The 16,656-nt window shown below is 34.3% G+C and overlaps 1 protein-coding gene across 13 annotated transcripts in view; it reads right to left on the bottom strand.

Moving 5' to 3' along the window:
* Positions 1-16,656, bottom strand: part of RIMS2 (regulating synaptic membrane exocytosis 2) — a 215,843-nt gene that overhangs the window by 175,126 nt on the left and 24,061 nt on the right. For all 13 annotated transcript variants that reach the window (XM_081117158.1, XM_081117172.1, XM_081117165.1 and 10 more), the window contains exon 2: positions 10,603-10,813. In XM_081117158.1, coding sequence (XP_080973284.1) covers positions 10,603-10,813 — 211 coding nt within the window. The remainder of the gene's footprint in view (positions 1-10,602; positions 10,814-16,656) is intronic.

Below are 16,656 nucleotides of genomic sequence, written 5' to 3'. Positions count from 1 at the left end.
GCATCACCCTGTGCACCAGGATGTCACCAGTCAGATTCCCAGTCAGGGCACATGCCTGGTTGAAGCTCAGTCCCGGGTAGGGGGCGTGCAGGAGGCAGCGGATCATGGTTTCTCTCTCATCGATGTTTCAATCTTTCTCTCCCTCTCCCTTCCTTCCTCTCTCTGAAATCAATAAAAAATATATATTTAAAAATATAAATAAATGAATAAACTAAAATAAACAGCATTTCTGTATACCACTAATAATCAACTACAAATATTTAATTAAAAATGTAAATAAATACCTGTTACCAAAAAAATAATATACAAGAGTCTAAAAGAAGACTAACATAAGTGGAAAGATATACTCTGTTGGGATGAAAAGACAAAATACCACAAGAATGTCAGTCTGCCCAAATTAAATCTATAAAGTTCAATGCGATTTTAATCAAAACTCTACTACTGTTTTTCATGGAATTCATCAAGCCAGTTCTAAAATGAATATGAAAGAGCCAAGATAAAAAAAAATCTAGATAATTCTAAAGAGAAACAATTTGAGGTAGACTTGCTCTACTTACTATAAAGTGACAGAAATTAAGGTAGTGTGGTATGAATAGGGAGATGGTTAATGGAACATGGAGCATAAGAAAGACTCTAGATACAGACTCTCACATATGTCAGTGTTAACACTGCAAATCAATGGAGAAAAAATGCACTATTTAATTAATAGAACTGGGACAACTGGTTCTCCGTACTGGGGGGAAAAATAGATTCACACCTCACACCACATAAAAAATCCATGCCAAATATATTAAACACTAACACATGAAAGCCAAAGCTTTGAAACTTCTGTACCAAATATCAAGAAAAATTTTATGAAGTCAGAAAAACAATAGATTTCTTAACTCAAATATAAAAAGCACAAAGTACAAAAAAGGATAAATCCTACTGCATCAAGATGTTTAAACATTTGAACAGTACAACAGTAAGATAAAATAAAGTAAAAAGAAACCGCAATCTGAGAGAGATTTTATTCCAATGTATACAGTTAACAAAGTGTATGCATTCAGAATATATGAAGAACTGGCATATTTCAATAAGAAAAAAACAAACATCACAGTAGAACAACAGGTCAAGAATGAATGTACAATTCCACTGAGAAACCCAAATCGACAATAAACAAATTAAAAGGTGCTTAACATCATCAGTCGGAAAATGGAAATTTAAAACAATGAGTCACTATCCCACCCATCTGTCTAGCAACACTTTAAGTCTGACAATACCAAGCATCAGAGAGGAAGTAGAGGAAAGGAACCAATACAAATATTCTTCTCAGGACTGTAAGTTATTCTCAACCAGTTTGGGGAGCCACTCCGCAGTATGTAGTGAAACCTGAAATGGCTACCTACATATTCTATGGCCCAGAAACCTTAGAGAAATTCTCACGGAGGCACAAGAAGACATGAAGAGCTATATTTATTCAGTACTATTTCTCTTAGAAAAATAATTTAGATAGCGAAAATGAATAAACTATAGCATATTCATGCAGAATTATATTCGGCAGTCGAACGAATAAAATAGATTTAAATAAATCTAAATTTTGAGATAACTCTCAAAATATAATTAAACAAAGAAGTTTCAGAAAAATAAATATAGTGTGCTCTATAATATAAAGTTAAAAATCCTTGCAAAATAATACTATAGATGGTTTGGCAGCATATATGTATGAAGTTAAATTACACAAATAAAAAAGTGTGGGATGACAAGTATTCAAGACAATTGCTGTATCTCTAAAAAATATATAGAAAAGTTTTAAGATGTGTATAACTGGTTGGTATTCTCGAAATGTCTCAATGTATTTCAAATACTTCAAAATGAACACAAGGGAAAACAAAAAAGTGGGAGGAGATTGGCATGTATAACTAGGAATGTCAGGCTAGTAACCAATTAGGGTTAATTAGACTAGTGAAAATATTTACTGATACTCATAATTACACTGAAAGTTAATGTGTATTTAACATAAACATATTAGTTGATTGAGAACTAATTAGTAAATTTTCATACAAATATAACTTTTTAAATAGTATATGGTATACTTTCAAGGGGGGTTTTATGGAGGGGTATGTGTAAAATTGGCAATTATATCAAAGGTAACCAATTAACTGTACATATTTTGTAGTGTTGGTTTTATTTTTGTTTTCATCAAAGCACGTGATATTTTATAAACGTCCTGTTCTAAATTAAATTTTATCAAAAAATGACTGAAGTGGCTGCCAAAGTAAATTAATTCTTGAAAAGAATTGTTTAGGGTTATTATCAGAATAAGTAATTGTTGCCTTCATAATAAATATTTGACTTTTAAAACCTTATTTTAATTCAGAATTGCATTTTGAGCTTAAATTTCTCTAAGTTATTTTGAAAGAAAAGACAACTTTTAAAACAGAATGTATATCCTGCAAGATTAAGGAAAGTGAACATTTCTGCAGTAATTGCACTTGCCCACTAGTCTGTGCTCTAGTCCTTTGTTCAAACTGGGCCCAAAGACTGCATTTTGTACTATTTTGTTAACCTACTTTTTTCCCTAAAAAATAAAATTTCAGTTAAAACTATAACTTTAATAAAATTTTAAAATGAGTTTAAGAAGTAACATTATTCACATTACAAAATGCGACGATATTAATTAGAATATTTTCCATTGCATATTTACTGATTAAAGATTCAATAGAGCAAATATAAGTGTACTATCGCTTGACAGTTTTCTTTTTCATCATTTAAAAGAAGTTAAAGGTTCTGATGTATAAATTATAGAACTACAAAATCATTTCAATAAATTTAAATTACAACTAAGCAAGTTTAATTTTTCTTAAAATAGAAAGCATATTCCCCTAGAAGGTTTCATGAAAAACAGGACATGACTATTCCTGAAGAGGACATCTTATTTAAAAAAATAAACAAACAAACCAGAACATAATTACATGAAAGTAAACAGATGGTAAAGAAGATAATGCTTTATCCAAATTGAAGAGAATTGAAAGTGTAAAACTAGAAGCAACACAAAGGAAATACTAACAAAAACATGGTGATACGAAAATCATTAGAACACCCTTGGGGAAAAGAAATTTTTAAGGAAGGGTTATTTCTTCAGAGAAAAAGTTCATAGTATAAAGTTTCATTTACCTTTTCTCAGATTCTCACTAATAATTATTAAAGACTTTAAGGTTAATGGACAAAACTACTTGGGATCTTCCATGGCTTCTTGCAAGTAAACTTTCAGAAGCCATGGACTTCCTTCTGCACACTGAGCTTCCTGCTCCTGTAACTGCTAAAAGGCAATGAGTCCCCTGACCTACTTGAAAGCAGATTCAATGGAAAGCAAGTCCAACTTGGTCCACCCAGGGGAGAGCGACTATTCTAAAAAAATAAACTATCAGGGCACAAAATGAAAAGCACAGTGCACAGCAAAGCTTCAGCGAATTCGTAATTTGATTCACCGCAAACTTAACACGACCAAAACTGAATTCCAGACCTTCGCCTTAAAATTGCTCCAGCTACAGGAATTTGATAGCATTCCTACAGGTAAAAACAAAGAAGGAAAGGACAAGCCAAGCCACCCTGAAGACCCTTCCTTCCGCTCGGAGCCCGCGTTCCCAAGCCAGGTCCATATCCCCACCGCCCTCTTTGGGTTTCTGCCAACTTGAATTTGGTAAAACTTTCAGGCCTCCAGTTTAGTTTGCCTCATGGGAAACAACGGGATAACCTCAGAATGCTTTTCTCGGCACTGTGTGCAGCCCACCGGCTCCCTGCTGTAATCCCTCTCACGCCATACTGCAACATGCACGCACCAAGGAGAGCTATACAGATGTAAAGAATAAAAAGCTGAACATCAAGAAAAAGAATCGGAATAGAAAGATTTTAACTATGTTTGCAGGAAGTCACCAGTCTCTAGAGCAAACCCAAATCCAAATCAGACCTCTAAGGGCAACTATTGAGAGAATATTAAAACCTAGGCTAGAGTTGAATCCTCTAAACCTAAGTACTTCAAAATTATAATTATGTCTAATATTTAAAATGAGGATATAAGACAGACATTTTACCAATCTCTAAAACACATTAAAAGAAAAACATATGAAATACTTAACACTCAACTGTATATATATATATACTGCAGAAAAATCCACGCTCAATGTTGTGACTCATTATCACAAATGCTGAATCTTTATACTAACTCTGAAGCTTCTTTTAAAAACTCTGGCCAGTACAATGACGACTTTAGGAAAACATTATAAGATTAAAAGAATTCTTAACACAATGGAAAGTGCTATAATCTCCTTAAAAATACTAAATTCTAAAGAGGCAAGCCTCTTTAAGAATCAAGTAAAGTAATCAATTTTCAGCTACAGTATAATAAAATGTTTTTCGGTAAAATGTATTTCGGCATGCTTAAAATATCTTAATGTATGTATAGTGATTATCATGCACTACAACTGTAACAAAACACTTAGAAGTATATAAATTAAATACAGCTATGAAATGAAAATTAGCAAGAGCAGCAATAAGGAAAAAGCTAATATTAGACAGAAAAAGCCTCTAACCACTTTGTCCTTCCGGCGCGGATATCCACGGAAGCAGGTTAGGAAGGGCAGAAAAGACAAGACAAAAAGAAATAATTAATTCCTTTCTTAGAACATGGGTTTTTAAGAGCTTGTTAGTGAAATAAAAATTCTGGAAAAGCCTAATTACATTTTGACTAAAATCTAAACATTTTAAGAGAAATGATTTAAGAGCCTGCTATAGAATAGAATATATTAAGGCATATAAATTAGAATAATTTCTATAAAAGCAATTAAATACCCAAACATCAGAAAAAGGAGAATGCTCTTTCCACAAATGAAATCCTAATTAAATACCCAATAATTCAAAGAGAATCTGAAAACTGTTATGAAAAAGGCTTTATTGCCCCGCCAGCATGGCTCAGTAGACAAGCATCGACTATGATCCAGGCGATCAGGGGTTCGATTGCCAGTCAGGGCACATGCCCTGGTTTCCAGCTTGATCCCAAGCAGGGGGCGTGCAGGAGGCGGCCGATCAATGACTCTCATCATTGATGCTTCTCTCTCTCTCCCTCTTCCTTCCTCTCTCTGAAATCAATAAAAATATATTTAAAAAAGGAAAAGGCTTTACATACAAAAACAGTAAAACACTGTATCACTGTTTATCTTTAATTTCATCACATACTAGCAAAAGTAGACAAATTGTATTTTTATATAAATTATGAATAATGCTTCTAAAAGTCATCTCTGTCCCATTAATTTAGGAGTCTCCTAACTTTATAACTAAAAGGGAAAGAATTATAAAAGTTATTAAAGATAAAGTATTACTGATTGAAAATTAATAATTTTAAGTCATAATTTCCCAATATTGTAATGTGGAAAATAAATATTATAAATGTGGAAAATAAAATGGTAAGATACATGATTTGGTCAAAAGAACCTTTTAGATAAAATAAAATTAAAGTCAATTATTGCATTTCTCTTTATTTAAATATAATGATATTATATGAAAAGTGATAATGTAATAATAGTGACCTGATATATTATAAAAACATATAAATTAAAAGTCAAAATCATGTGTTTTCAAGTTCACTTTCTCAGCACTTGTGACTAAGAGGAAAAACTTTGCAATCATAAAGTCCTCTCTTGCCCTAGCTGGTTTGGCTCAGTGTTTAGTGTGTTGACCTGCAGACTGAAGAGTCCTGGGTTCAAGTCCAGCTAAGGGCACGTACCTCGGATGCAGGCTCAATTCCAGCCCCCGTTGGGACACATGAGGGAGGCAACCAATCAATGTGTCTGTCTCTCTCACATCAATGTTTCCCTCTCTCTCTTTCTCTTCCACTCTCTGAAAAAGCGATGGAAAAATATCCTCGGTTGAGGATTCAAAAAAAAAAAAAAAAAAAGACCCATCTTAAAATTCCACCTTTTAAACAACACTCTTAGCTGTATATCCTGTGCAATTTCCTAAGCTCTCTAAGCCTTTACTTCCTTCTCTTTGAACTGGCAAACTTCAGAAGAAAAGAAATTCAAAACAAAGGATGGATACGTCTTCTAATCAGATTTTAATAATACAATTATGTCAGAAGGTTCATCGTATTTATAAAAGTGATATTTATTAAACTTGTTAATAATCAAATTGGAATTGAGTTGCTTAAAAATCAAAGGTAATGTATAAATATAAACTGTTATCAAGGACCTTAAGACAAAGACAAAGATTAAAATCTCACATAAATATAAATAATAACCTACTGGGGCGGAATATTCTCATTTTAAACATATGGATAATTTGGATTTTAAAATACACTTTCTTTAAAAGTTCATTTCAACCTGAATCATCTGAATATTTCCTCCAGCTTTCCATTTAGTCTGTGTGTTTTAAAAAAAAGTTTCAATTTAAGGATTAAAAACTTTATATAATTTACATACATATTCATTATGGCAGAGTCAGTTTATGTATGCAATAAGAAATACACTAATCCAATATACAAATATGATTAACTGAATAAGAAAATATATATGAGAGCATCTTACATTATACCAGCGATATATGGTAAGTAAAAAGAAACCTAATACCATAAAAATTACTGCAAAACACTTCTATAGCACTCACTGTGTGCCAAGTACACGTCTAAATGCTTTATATAAAATTAATTAATTTTATCTTCACCAATCGGCTACAGGATAGGTACTACTATTATTTCTATTTACAGGTGAAGAAACTGAGGCAGAAAGATTAAGCATCTTGTATAAGTCACACAACTAGTATGTGATGAAGACAGGATTCAAACTTGGCCTTACTTCAGGACTTGTGTTGATATGGCTCCAGCACAAATTTCCAAGGTGAAAATGCATTCCTTTACGCTCGATTTAATACGTTATTTTGCCTCCTCCCACAGTGCTAATATTCACAAAGAGGTATAAAATTCTCTAAGATTCTGCAAGTTAGACAGTTCCTCAGAGTCACTACGTTATCCCACGCTACTAGGGAGGTTGACATCAGTGAGGGGAAACAATTCTTTTTCCTTTTAACATCTACAACTATTTCCTGATAATATTCTTACACATTCTAGGTTATTCGGATTAAAGGCTTGCAATTAAAGATCCACCTGATGAAACCTCTTAATTCTGAGAGGTTTTCCTACTTTACCTATTCCTCAAATTCCTGTAAATACAGTTTTCTAAAACAGTGGTGCCCTTAGCACTCCCATGTTATATAAATGTGGGAAGGGATTAAAACCAAAGCTTAACATGCAATATGCTAGACACAGTAACATCAGAGAATTCATGAAGCTTCTCAATTACTTTTTAAAAACTGTTTAAGTGGTAGATTATTTGGCTACATAAATATACTTTTCAGATACTTCAAGAATTCATGAGTAATCTAGTATTAATTTAAAAATCATAAAATGTTAAACTAAAAAAAAAACCCTTACAAATCAGTTAGATTAATGCTTTCATTTTATAGATTTTAACACAGAAGCCCTAAGACATGATGTGACACAGCAAAGAAAAGTCACACAATCCTAGGGCAGGGTCTAAAACTGGCACTCCTCATTTCTCAACGCATGCCACCCTCTTCCTGAAGAAAGTCCAATTTTTTTCCCAATATACCGGGATGTAGAAACTCTATGAGGTCTAAAAGAAAATTCATATGCTTTGCTTGTCTTTGATGTAGGGGGATGACTATATGTTGCACTAGCACACTAGCTACAGACTTGCAGGTACACAGTGACTTGAAATTTTAAAAAAGGAAAGGAGCTGCCTAGAATATTGAAAAGGTATTCTAACCATCATTTTATCTCTCAATGCACAATTTAAATATTAGTCATTAAAACTATTCATACAAATGATACTTAATGACTCATTTACACAGGAGCATGTCACTATTATCATTCCATTCTTACCATCTGATACACTGAAAACACATATACCAATATATTTTACAGGACTTTCTTAAGCATCACTTTCTTTTATAATCATTATAAAGTTATCATTCATTCTGCTTTGAATCTTATCATTCATGACAGAAAATTTCATCTGTTAATTTACAAATTAAATACAGTTCTGAAAATGTATGTCCTTCACTATTAAGCAGATGGTAATATATTTTTTGCACCAAAAAGTAAAAGAAAGAAAAAATTTATGTTGCCACACATTGAAGCTTCAAATAATCCTCATTGTAAATTATCATAATGTGTTTTCTACTGGAGTCACCATTTTATGATTACAAAATAATTTCTCCCTTATAAAGTCATCATTTTTAAATCTGACTAAGTGTATAGCTCTTATTAAGGGGGTATCATCTTAGAAGGAAATAAATGGAAGGAATATTTCATGAAGTCTTGTATTAGACCTTCTCTGTGTCTTGTACTTCACTTATTCCCTTTGTATCCTAAATGTACTCAAAAGAATTAATTAATTTTTAAGGCTGTCTCCACATCTAAGAGCCTCAAAATTAAAACAACAGATTTTTTTATCTTGATTCTTAAAAGGCTACTAGCCTAATTTTTAAATAGCTTTATAATTACACTGTAAATCATAAAATATTTGGATCCACATTGTGCTACTTCATCAGAACAGTGTGAGCAAAGTTCACTGGGCTTAACCCTTTGGGGCCATGACAAATCAAAGAAATGCATTTAGCTTCTGTTGGAAGCAGAAGCCTTCTTCTATCACATAAGCCAGCTATATGATGCTCCAGTTTGAAAAGAGAAATTGAACTCAAAACTCTCTGCACTTAGAATACAGACAATCTTTGTACATACATTCAAGGGAACACTACTGCAAGTAAACTATGACACTCTTAGGACAGGTTTCTTACTTCAATGAAAATGTAGAAAAACTAATTTAAAAATCCAGGTTATCTTTCTTGAGTAAACCCTAGACTACTTTTTATGTTTTACTCTCTTGACACTTTCTTCAGATCGAAGAAAAAATATGAGAAAAGTGGGGCACATTGCTTCTCCTATAAACCATCTCCATCAGACTAACCCACAGTGTACAGAATTTTACAGCAGACTAAATTGCAACAGATTTTCAAAGGGTGTTCCTAGTCTTCACTGTACTTAACTTATTGACAAAAACTGTGCTTAGCATAAAGGGACCTGCGTTAGAAATCAAGAAATTTATTTTCAAGCAAACTATAATCAGATGTCATGAGAGACTTCTGCTTCTGACCTACATGGGGTAGAAAGGACTAGAATTCTCCACCTGCTTCAAACAAACAAACAAAAAACGGACAAAGTACATGAAAGAATGGTTTGCAACAAACTGGATGTAGGACAAGAAAAGACAGCGATAGATGGGAAACAAACAAGAAAAGCTCAACAATTGCCCCTGCTCACTGCTCTGGAAGACTCTCCAGGCCTCAGAGCAGCACAGAGGAACTGAAGTGCAGCTCAGCAGGCACCCTGAGTTGAATGGGTTATCCTTCTTATATATTAATAGGCTTGATCTGACCAAATTTTTTTTTTTTTTTACAATATTTGCTTCTATGTTCACGAGGATTAGTGTTCTTTCTCATCTATTGAGATTAGGCATGTATTTTTCTTTCTTTGTTAATGTCTGCTCTCACCACTTCTATTCAGAATTGTACTGGTATTTCGAGCTAATATGGCCAGTCAAAAAAAAAAAAAAAAGAAACATAATCAGGTGAGCCAGGGTAAAAAATTAATAGAAATAAACAAAACAATGAGAAAACACAACAAAATTATGAGAAAAGGGGAGCAGTGAGAAAATGGAGAAATGAAATCACACAGGGGAACAAAATTACCACTATTACGCCTAAGTAATGTATGTAAAGATATCAACTTCCTACTTAAAAGCCACTAAATAGAGAACTGATTGATAATATACTAGTGAGGAGATAAAAGCAAATTCTAAAGACCTTATTGAGACAAACATTTAAAAAAACTGCTTTTGCTAATTTCAACAAACATTCTTTGGGTAGCATTAACATTTTTCTAAAGCAGATGGATAAACTACAAAAATCTAGTATAAGTGTAAAACACCTCCTTAACATTTCTTCTTGAAATGCCACAGTCTAATGTTTATTTCATTAATATTAAGACAAAAGTAAAAGGTAATGTAGCTTTAAAAGCTTTAAAATTATGAAACACAGAATCTCAAAGCTAAAAACAGCCTCTTTCAAAAGAAAGAGAGTATATGTACAAACTTTATAAAATTATGTGTGGCAGTGAAAAAGGCTGTGTCACAACTCTAATATTAATCAGTCCTGACTTTAAAAATGAACTTTTAGTTTCCCTGGCTCTGAGTTTTCTGTACTTGTATAATAAAGGAATTAGGCCATTTGATCTCTAAATTCTATTAGTCATCTTTGAGAGTCTAGGATTCTATGATTCCAAACAAAATCATAAGCTAAAGGACATAAACAATGAAACAAATATATTTTTAACTACAAAAAATTAAAATTTTCTTTTAACTAAAATGAAGACACTTGAAAAGGTTTTTGTTTATTAGCTAAACTGAATATTAATTTCAGTTGTCTTCTACATTTTACTCACAATAAGCATAACTGTAAGAGAGTGATTATGTCTGATTTTCATTTCTGTACCTTGTTTGAGCGTAAAGACACTCGACCTCCACAACGAGCACAGAACTTCGTTTGGCAATATGAACAGTTATGGCCACATCCATCAGCAAACTTCGTTTTGCGGCAGATGCCACAGGTTGGAGCATCACCCTTCTGTTCTTGCTGCTGCTGGGATTCCTCTCCCATCTTCTTTACCTGCTCCTTATACATTTCGAACTGCTGATGAAGTTTCCTGCAAAGAAAACACATGAGGGAAAATTGGTTTCCTGATGGTCTCAAAGCAGTAACTACCACTACAATATGTAGACAGAATTTCATATAAAAAAAAAATCCGTAAAGTGAGAACAGAAGAATAAAAATTTAATTTTCTGATAATAAAATAACATCTTCTATGGCACATCACCCCTATGTTCATAGCAGCACAACTGACAATAGCTAATATCTGGAAACAGCCCAAGTGCCCATCAGTAGATGAGTGGATAAAAAAGCTGTGGGACATTTACACCATGGAATACTATGCAGCTGTAAAAAAGAAGGAAATATTACCCTTTGCAACAGTATGGATGGACCTGGAGAGCATTATGCTAAGTGAAATAAGCCAGGCAGAGAAAGACGAGTACCATAGGATCTCACTCATACGTGAAATCTAATGAACAAAATTAACTAACAAACAAAATAGATCCAGTGACATAGAAGCATGGAACAGACTGACAAATCTCAGAGGGAAGGGGGGGGGGGGCCATTAACCAAAGAATTCATACACATAAATGCATAACCCGTGGACATAGACAATACTGTGGTGAAGGCCTGGGGGGGGGTTAGAAGGAGTCAATGGGGGGAAAAGGGGGACATCTGTAATTCTTTCAACAATAAAGATAAATTTTAAAAAGATTGGGAGCAGAGCATAAGAACAAAGAATCCTTTAGGGGTGGCACATATTCGAGAGTAAAAGAAATGACTAGTGGCTCCTTGGGCACAGGCATAATTCCCCGGACTATCTCTCCTTTTAAAAAGCCAAAGATATAAGCCACAGGAGTAAAAACAAACTGACATCCCCAGGGAAAAGGCAAAGATCCATCACAGCTATGGAAAAGGTTGGAGAAAAAAACCTACCCACGAAAGGACAAGAAACCATCTTAGGCCAAAATACTACTCACAAATCGAAGGCCTTTTAGCACTAGCTGAGGGGTGGGAAACTCCTGCCCCAAACCAGCCAGAGTTACAAGGCAGATTTGCTTCCAGGAGAAGAAGCAGCTAAACAACTCTGAGCTATAAAAGCTGCACAAGTAATCAAGTCAATATGGTACTGGCAAAGGAGAAACACACCAACGGAAAAGAATAGAGTCCAGAAATAGTCCAATACTAAATGGTCATTTATTTTTTTTAAAAAGGTTCCAGGGTAATTCATTGGAGGGGAAAAAATAGTCTTTTAAGCAATGGGAAATTCATGTGTAAAAAAGTAATTGGAAATCCATGTGTGAAAAGTAAGCCTTAACTCCTACCTCACACCTTATAAAATTAACTATAATCAGTGGAGTACAGAAATAAATATAATGACTGCGAGGGCAGTCACAGAAAACATGCAAATAAATGAGCGTGACCGTGTTCCAATAAACCTTTATTTATAGAAACAGGCAGCATTTGAACCACAGGCCGTATTTTGCAAACCAATCCCTGATATAAATAAAAGAATCAAAGATATACTCATATTTAATTTAAAACGTTTATTACAAATGAATGTTTAAAAGAAATACACTGCCCAGCCGGGCGTGGCTCAGCGGTTGAGCGTCGACCTGGGATCCAGGCGATCGGGGTACGATCCCTGGTCAGGGCACATGCCGGGGTTGTGGGCTCAATCAATGACTCTCATCATTGATGTTTCTCTCTCTCTCCCTCTCCTTTCCTCTCTCTGAAATCAATAAAGATATATTTAAAAAATAAAAAATAAAAAAATAAAAGAAATACACTAAAAAAAGAAAAAATAGAATAAAAAACAAAAAATAAAAAAGAGACATATACAGTAATATATTAATTTGGAAATATGGCTCTTCCTCCTTTCTTATTTCATAAAGTTCTTTTATAACCCAAATTTTTAATGTGTATTTTCTACATCAATGTCTCCATCATCACTAAAGCAAATGATTGAACTCAGTGTCTTCCAAAATAAATTTTCTTCACTTCTGAGTTCTTTGAGAAAACTAAACTTTTCAATCTGTTAGTTAGTGGTAATCCTGCTGTTCCTGGCAATTTTATACCCAGCCACATAGGTTTTTGTTGCTGTTGTTTTCTCATTTATCTGATAGGTATGCGTTTTCATGATCTCCATAAACTAACAATTTACATTACTACGTTTGTAAAGTAATCTGTATGGGTTTTCTTGCTTTTGTTTTTGTTTTTTATTGATTTCAGAGAGAAAAAGGGAGGGGGAGAGAGATAGAAACATCAGTGATGAGAGAAAGTCATTGATCTGCCGCCTCCTGCACACCCCCTGCTAAGGATAAGCCGGCTACCTGGGCATGTGCCCTGACAGGGAACTAAACTGCAATCTCCTGGATCATAGGTCTTTGCTCAACAGCTGAGCCATGCTAGCCGGGCTCTAAAGTAATCTTTAAAGGTTTGTTTACCACAACTTCCAACACCAGCTATTGTGAATTTCTAGACTGATGCTAAATTTCTTTATCTCCCTTTTCACAAATTCCATCAGCTACAGTAATCCCCCGTATCCACAGGATATACATTCCCAGTGGAGGTCTGAAACCACAGATAATACCAAAGGCTATATATACTATGTTTCTACCTATACATACATATCTATAATAAAGTTCAATTTATAAACTTGACACAGTAAAAAGGTTCAGAACAATAACTCATAATAAAATAGAACAATCATAATACACTGTAATAAAAGTTATATGAATGTGGTCTCTCTCTTCTCCAGTAATTGTTATATTTTTGAGTCCAAACCTATTCCTGAATCTGTGTGACCATCCCTTATTTACAGTAAATGGTTTGGTGTCACTCATTGCAGTGGATACCTCACTAAAGTCTTCGTATAGGCTCAATGCTTTCTGGCACAACATGGGAACATATTTTCTGTTCATGTTTTCCACCTGCAGATTTGATGAGTTTTCCATCTTAACTAACAAGCACTATCACACATTACAGCCATAATTTTTTCAGTTGGAAGTGCAACAGCAAAACTAACACAGATTTCTTTCTTCACAATTTAACAGAAGCTGCATTCTTACTGTAAATCTCTGCAACCTCAGCATAGGATTTTTTTACTTTCCTTACTACGTCTAGAATGTCCACATTTGCACTTAAAGAAAGCACTGTTGCCTTCTCTTTAGCTATCCAAATTGCCAGCATCAACACTCTAGGGGGCCACTGTTAAGTAAATAAGGGTTACTTAAACACAAGCAGTGTCTCTCTGATAACTGAGAGGGTTACTAAAGTGATTAAGTGGGTGGGTAGCACACCCAGCACGGGTATGCTGGACAAAGAGATGATTCACGTCCTGGGCTGGGCAGAGTGAGACAGCACGAGACTTCATCATGCTCCTCAAAATGGCACACATTTTTTAAATTTCTGAACTGTTTATTTCTAGGATTTTCCATTTAATATTTTCAGACCAGGGTTGACAGCTGGTAAGTGAAACTGCAGAAAGCAAAAAACACAGGTAAGGGGGACAAGTGTAATCTCTACAGGTATAGGTATGTTTGTTTGAGGTCCTTTCTCTGCTCCAAGCAGTACTTTGTAATTCAAGCTAAAGAAATTGAGGGCTTCTCATAATAAGATAGATTTTATAAAAACTAAAAATAAAGCAATGTCCTTTAATTAGAGGGACAATTTCAGAAAAATAAAGAACTACATATATTCCAGAATACTGTATACAGTACTTTGGCTTTGTAACTTGTTTTGATCTGGCAAAATGGATCGTCTCTTGTGTTCCTTTTGAAAACTGTTTTACTATTTGTAAACATTTGTCGTCCATATAAATAGTGTAATCTTTTTACCCAGTTCTCTTGAAAATCCTAGTGGAATCTTTATTGAAATCTCATTACATTTATACATTAGTTAGGAGAATTGACATCTTTACAATGTTGAGTATTCCCTCCTACAAAGCATGGTGAGTCCATTTATTGCCAATCCTCAAAAAACAGTCACTGCTTATACGGCTTCACAGGCAATTTTTTAACTCAAACTTTTCCACCTTAACTTGCAATCCAGCCCAAAGGAGTCCATGGATAGACCTGTATTTCCATTTAATTGGCTCCCTTTGTAATTGCTTCTATTATATTATACTTTGCATTTGTTTTAACTGCATTTCAAAACATTTTGAGGCAAAGCCTATAGGATTCACCAACTTGTCCATCTGTATAAAGTCTAAATATAAAATAGGAAAAAATAATCTGTGGTGCTAGATAGAAGTCAGGACAAAAGTTACCCTTTGGGGTAGGAGGTGGTCATCCTGGAAGTGAGCATGAGGAAGAGATCCTAGAGAGCTGGTAATGTTCTGCTTCTTGCTCTGGGTGATGGTTTCCAGGTAAGTTCACTGTCAGGCAGTTCAAAGAGCTGTATATTTGTGCACTTTTCACGACATTTGTTATGTTTTAATAACACCTTTACTTGGCAATAAGCACTTTGCTACTTTTATCAATTTTTCTAAATAATTTTCTGAATAAGCAATCACAATTTTTCTTTCTTTATTTATCCCTTTCTTGAGGATCTAAAGTATATGACAGATGCAGACAATTTTAGATTATTCAGACTGAAGTATGTCTATGTTGGACCTGGAAACATGTATGTGCAGAAACTGCCTTCACCATTTCACAACTGCGTTATCAACTGATTTGACCAGTCAAGCACCAATAAGAAGCACATAACTTAGAAGAAATCATCTGTGTCCATATTATCCTCAGTCTTCAGATAAAGAAAGAGCAAGTGGAATTTTTTAAGTAAAATTAAATAGTATTCTCAAGGACCTTTCCATTTCCATTGCTATTAGCCTTCAAAATAATAAGCTCAACCCTTTGGGGATCCATCAACTCTCCCTTATGAGTTAATGATAGGCGGCCCCATGCATTTAGAATTTTCACCTCTGATTGCAAGTTCAGCTCAGCTCTATTGCAAGTTCACATGATTAAGTACAGCAAAGAAAGCATGTGATACACTCAGTTTTATCATCAACAGGTACAAGCAGTCTTTCCAAAACATGTAAATCACTTGTAAAGAAATATTTATTGAGTTCCTATTATAGATCAGGTATTCTGTTAGATGCCAGGTCTTGACTTCAACTAGTTTACAGACAGCAACAGTTCCCGTTTTAGAACTACACACCAACTATTAGTGGTATATCACAGCATAGTTTTACTTCAGTTGAAACTCAAACAGTGACATAAATGCATACAAGGTAACATAAAATGGGTAAGGAGATAGCCTCATCAATAACAAGACCCAAAGACATGTACCTTCTAGTTTGCATTTAAAAGGAAAAGGGGAATGCTTTTCTAACTGTTTCATCTTAGGGCACCCAGCAGTCATTCTCAGTCTCTTCTAGAGTTCATGTCCTTTTCAATCTGCCTGTTCCTACAGCCAAACCGTCTTCTCTGTAAACATAACTCCTACTTTAACAAGTGCAGAGGCTGGGTGGGAAGAGGATTTCTGAGTAACACGGATGTGTCATGGGGAATCTGGAATTTAAATATATGAGTCTTTCTCACATTCTCAGAGTTCCTTACAACTCACAACATAAACACGGCTTGCACGAAGTCAAACAGACACAAGTGTGAACAACTTCTTAAAAAATAAGTAAAATAAGTGGAAAGGACTTTTTTTAATGTGTCAGGTCAACGTGAGAATAAACTGCTGCTTTCCCAAATTACGGTACACCACCTAACGAAATGTTCAATGAAAGGGGACTCAGTAGTCAAATACGTTTAGTAAACATTGTTTGTTCTAACACCTTTTGAGTGCATTTAAAAACTAAGAAGTTTTACAATAAAGAAAACTGCTTAACCTTTTTTAAAATAATCTTTCCAAAATTATTTGACCAAAGACTGAATTCAGAAATTA

Source organism: Miniopterus schreibersii (genome assembly GCF_964146895.1).
Source record: "Miniopterus schreibersii genome assembly, chromosome: 17".
Classification (NCBI taxonomy): Eukaryota; Metazoa; Chordata; class Mammalia; order Chiroptera; family Miniopteridae; genus Miniopterus; species Miniopterus schreibersii.
The sequence above is the reverse complement of the archived record's forward strand: the minus strand, read 5'-3'. Positions and strand labels throughout refer to the sequence as shown.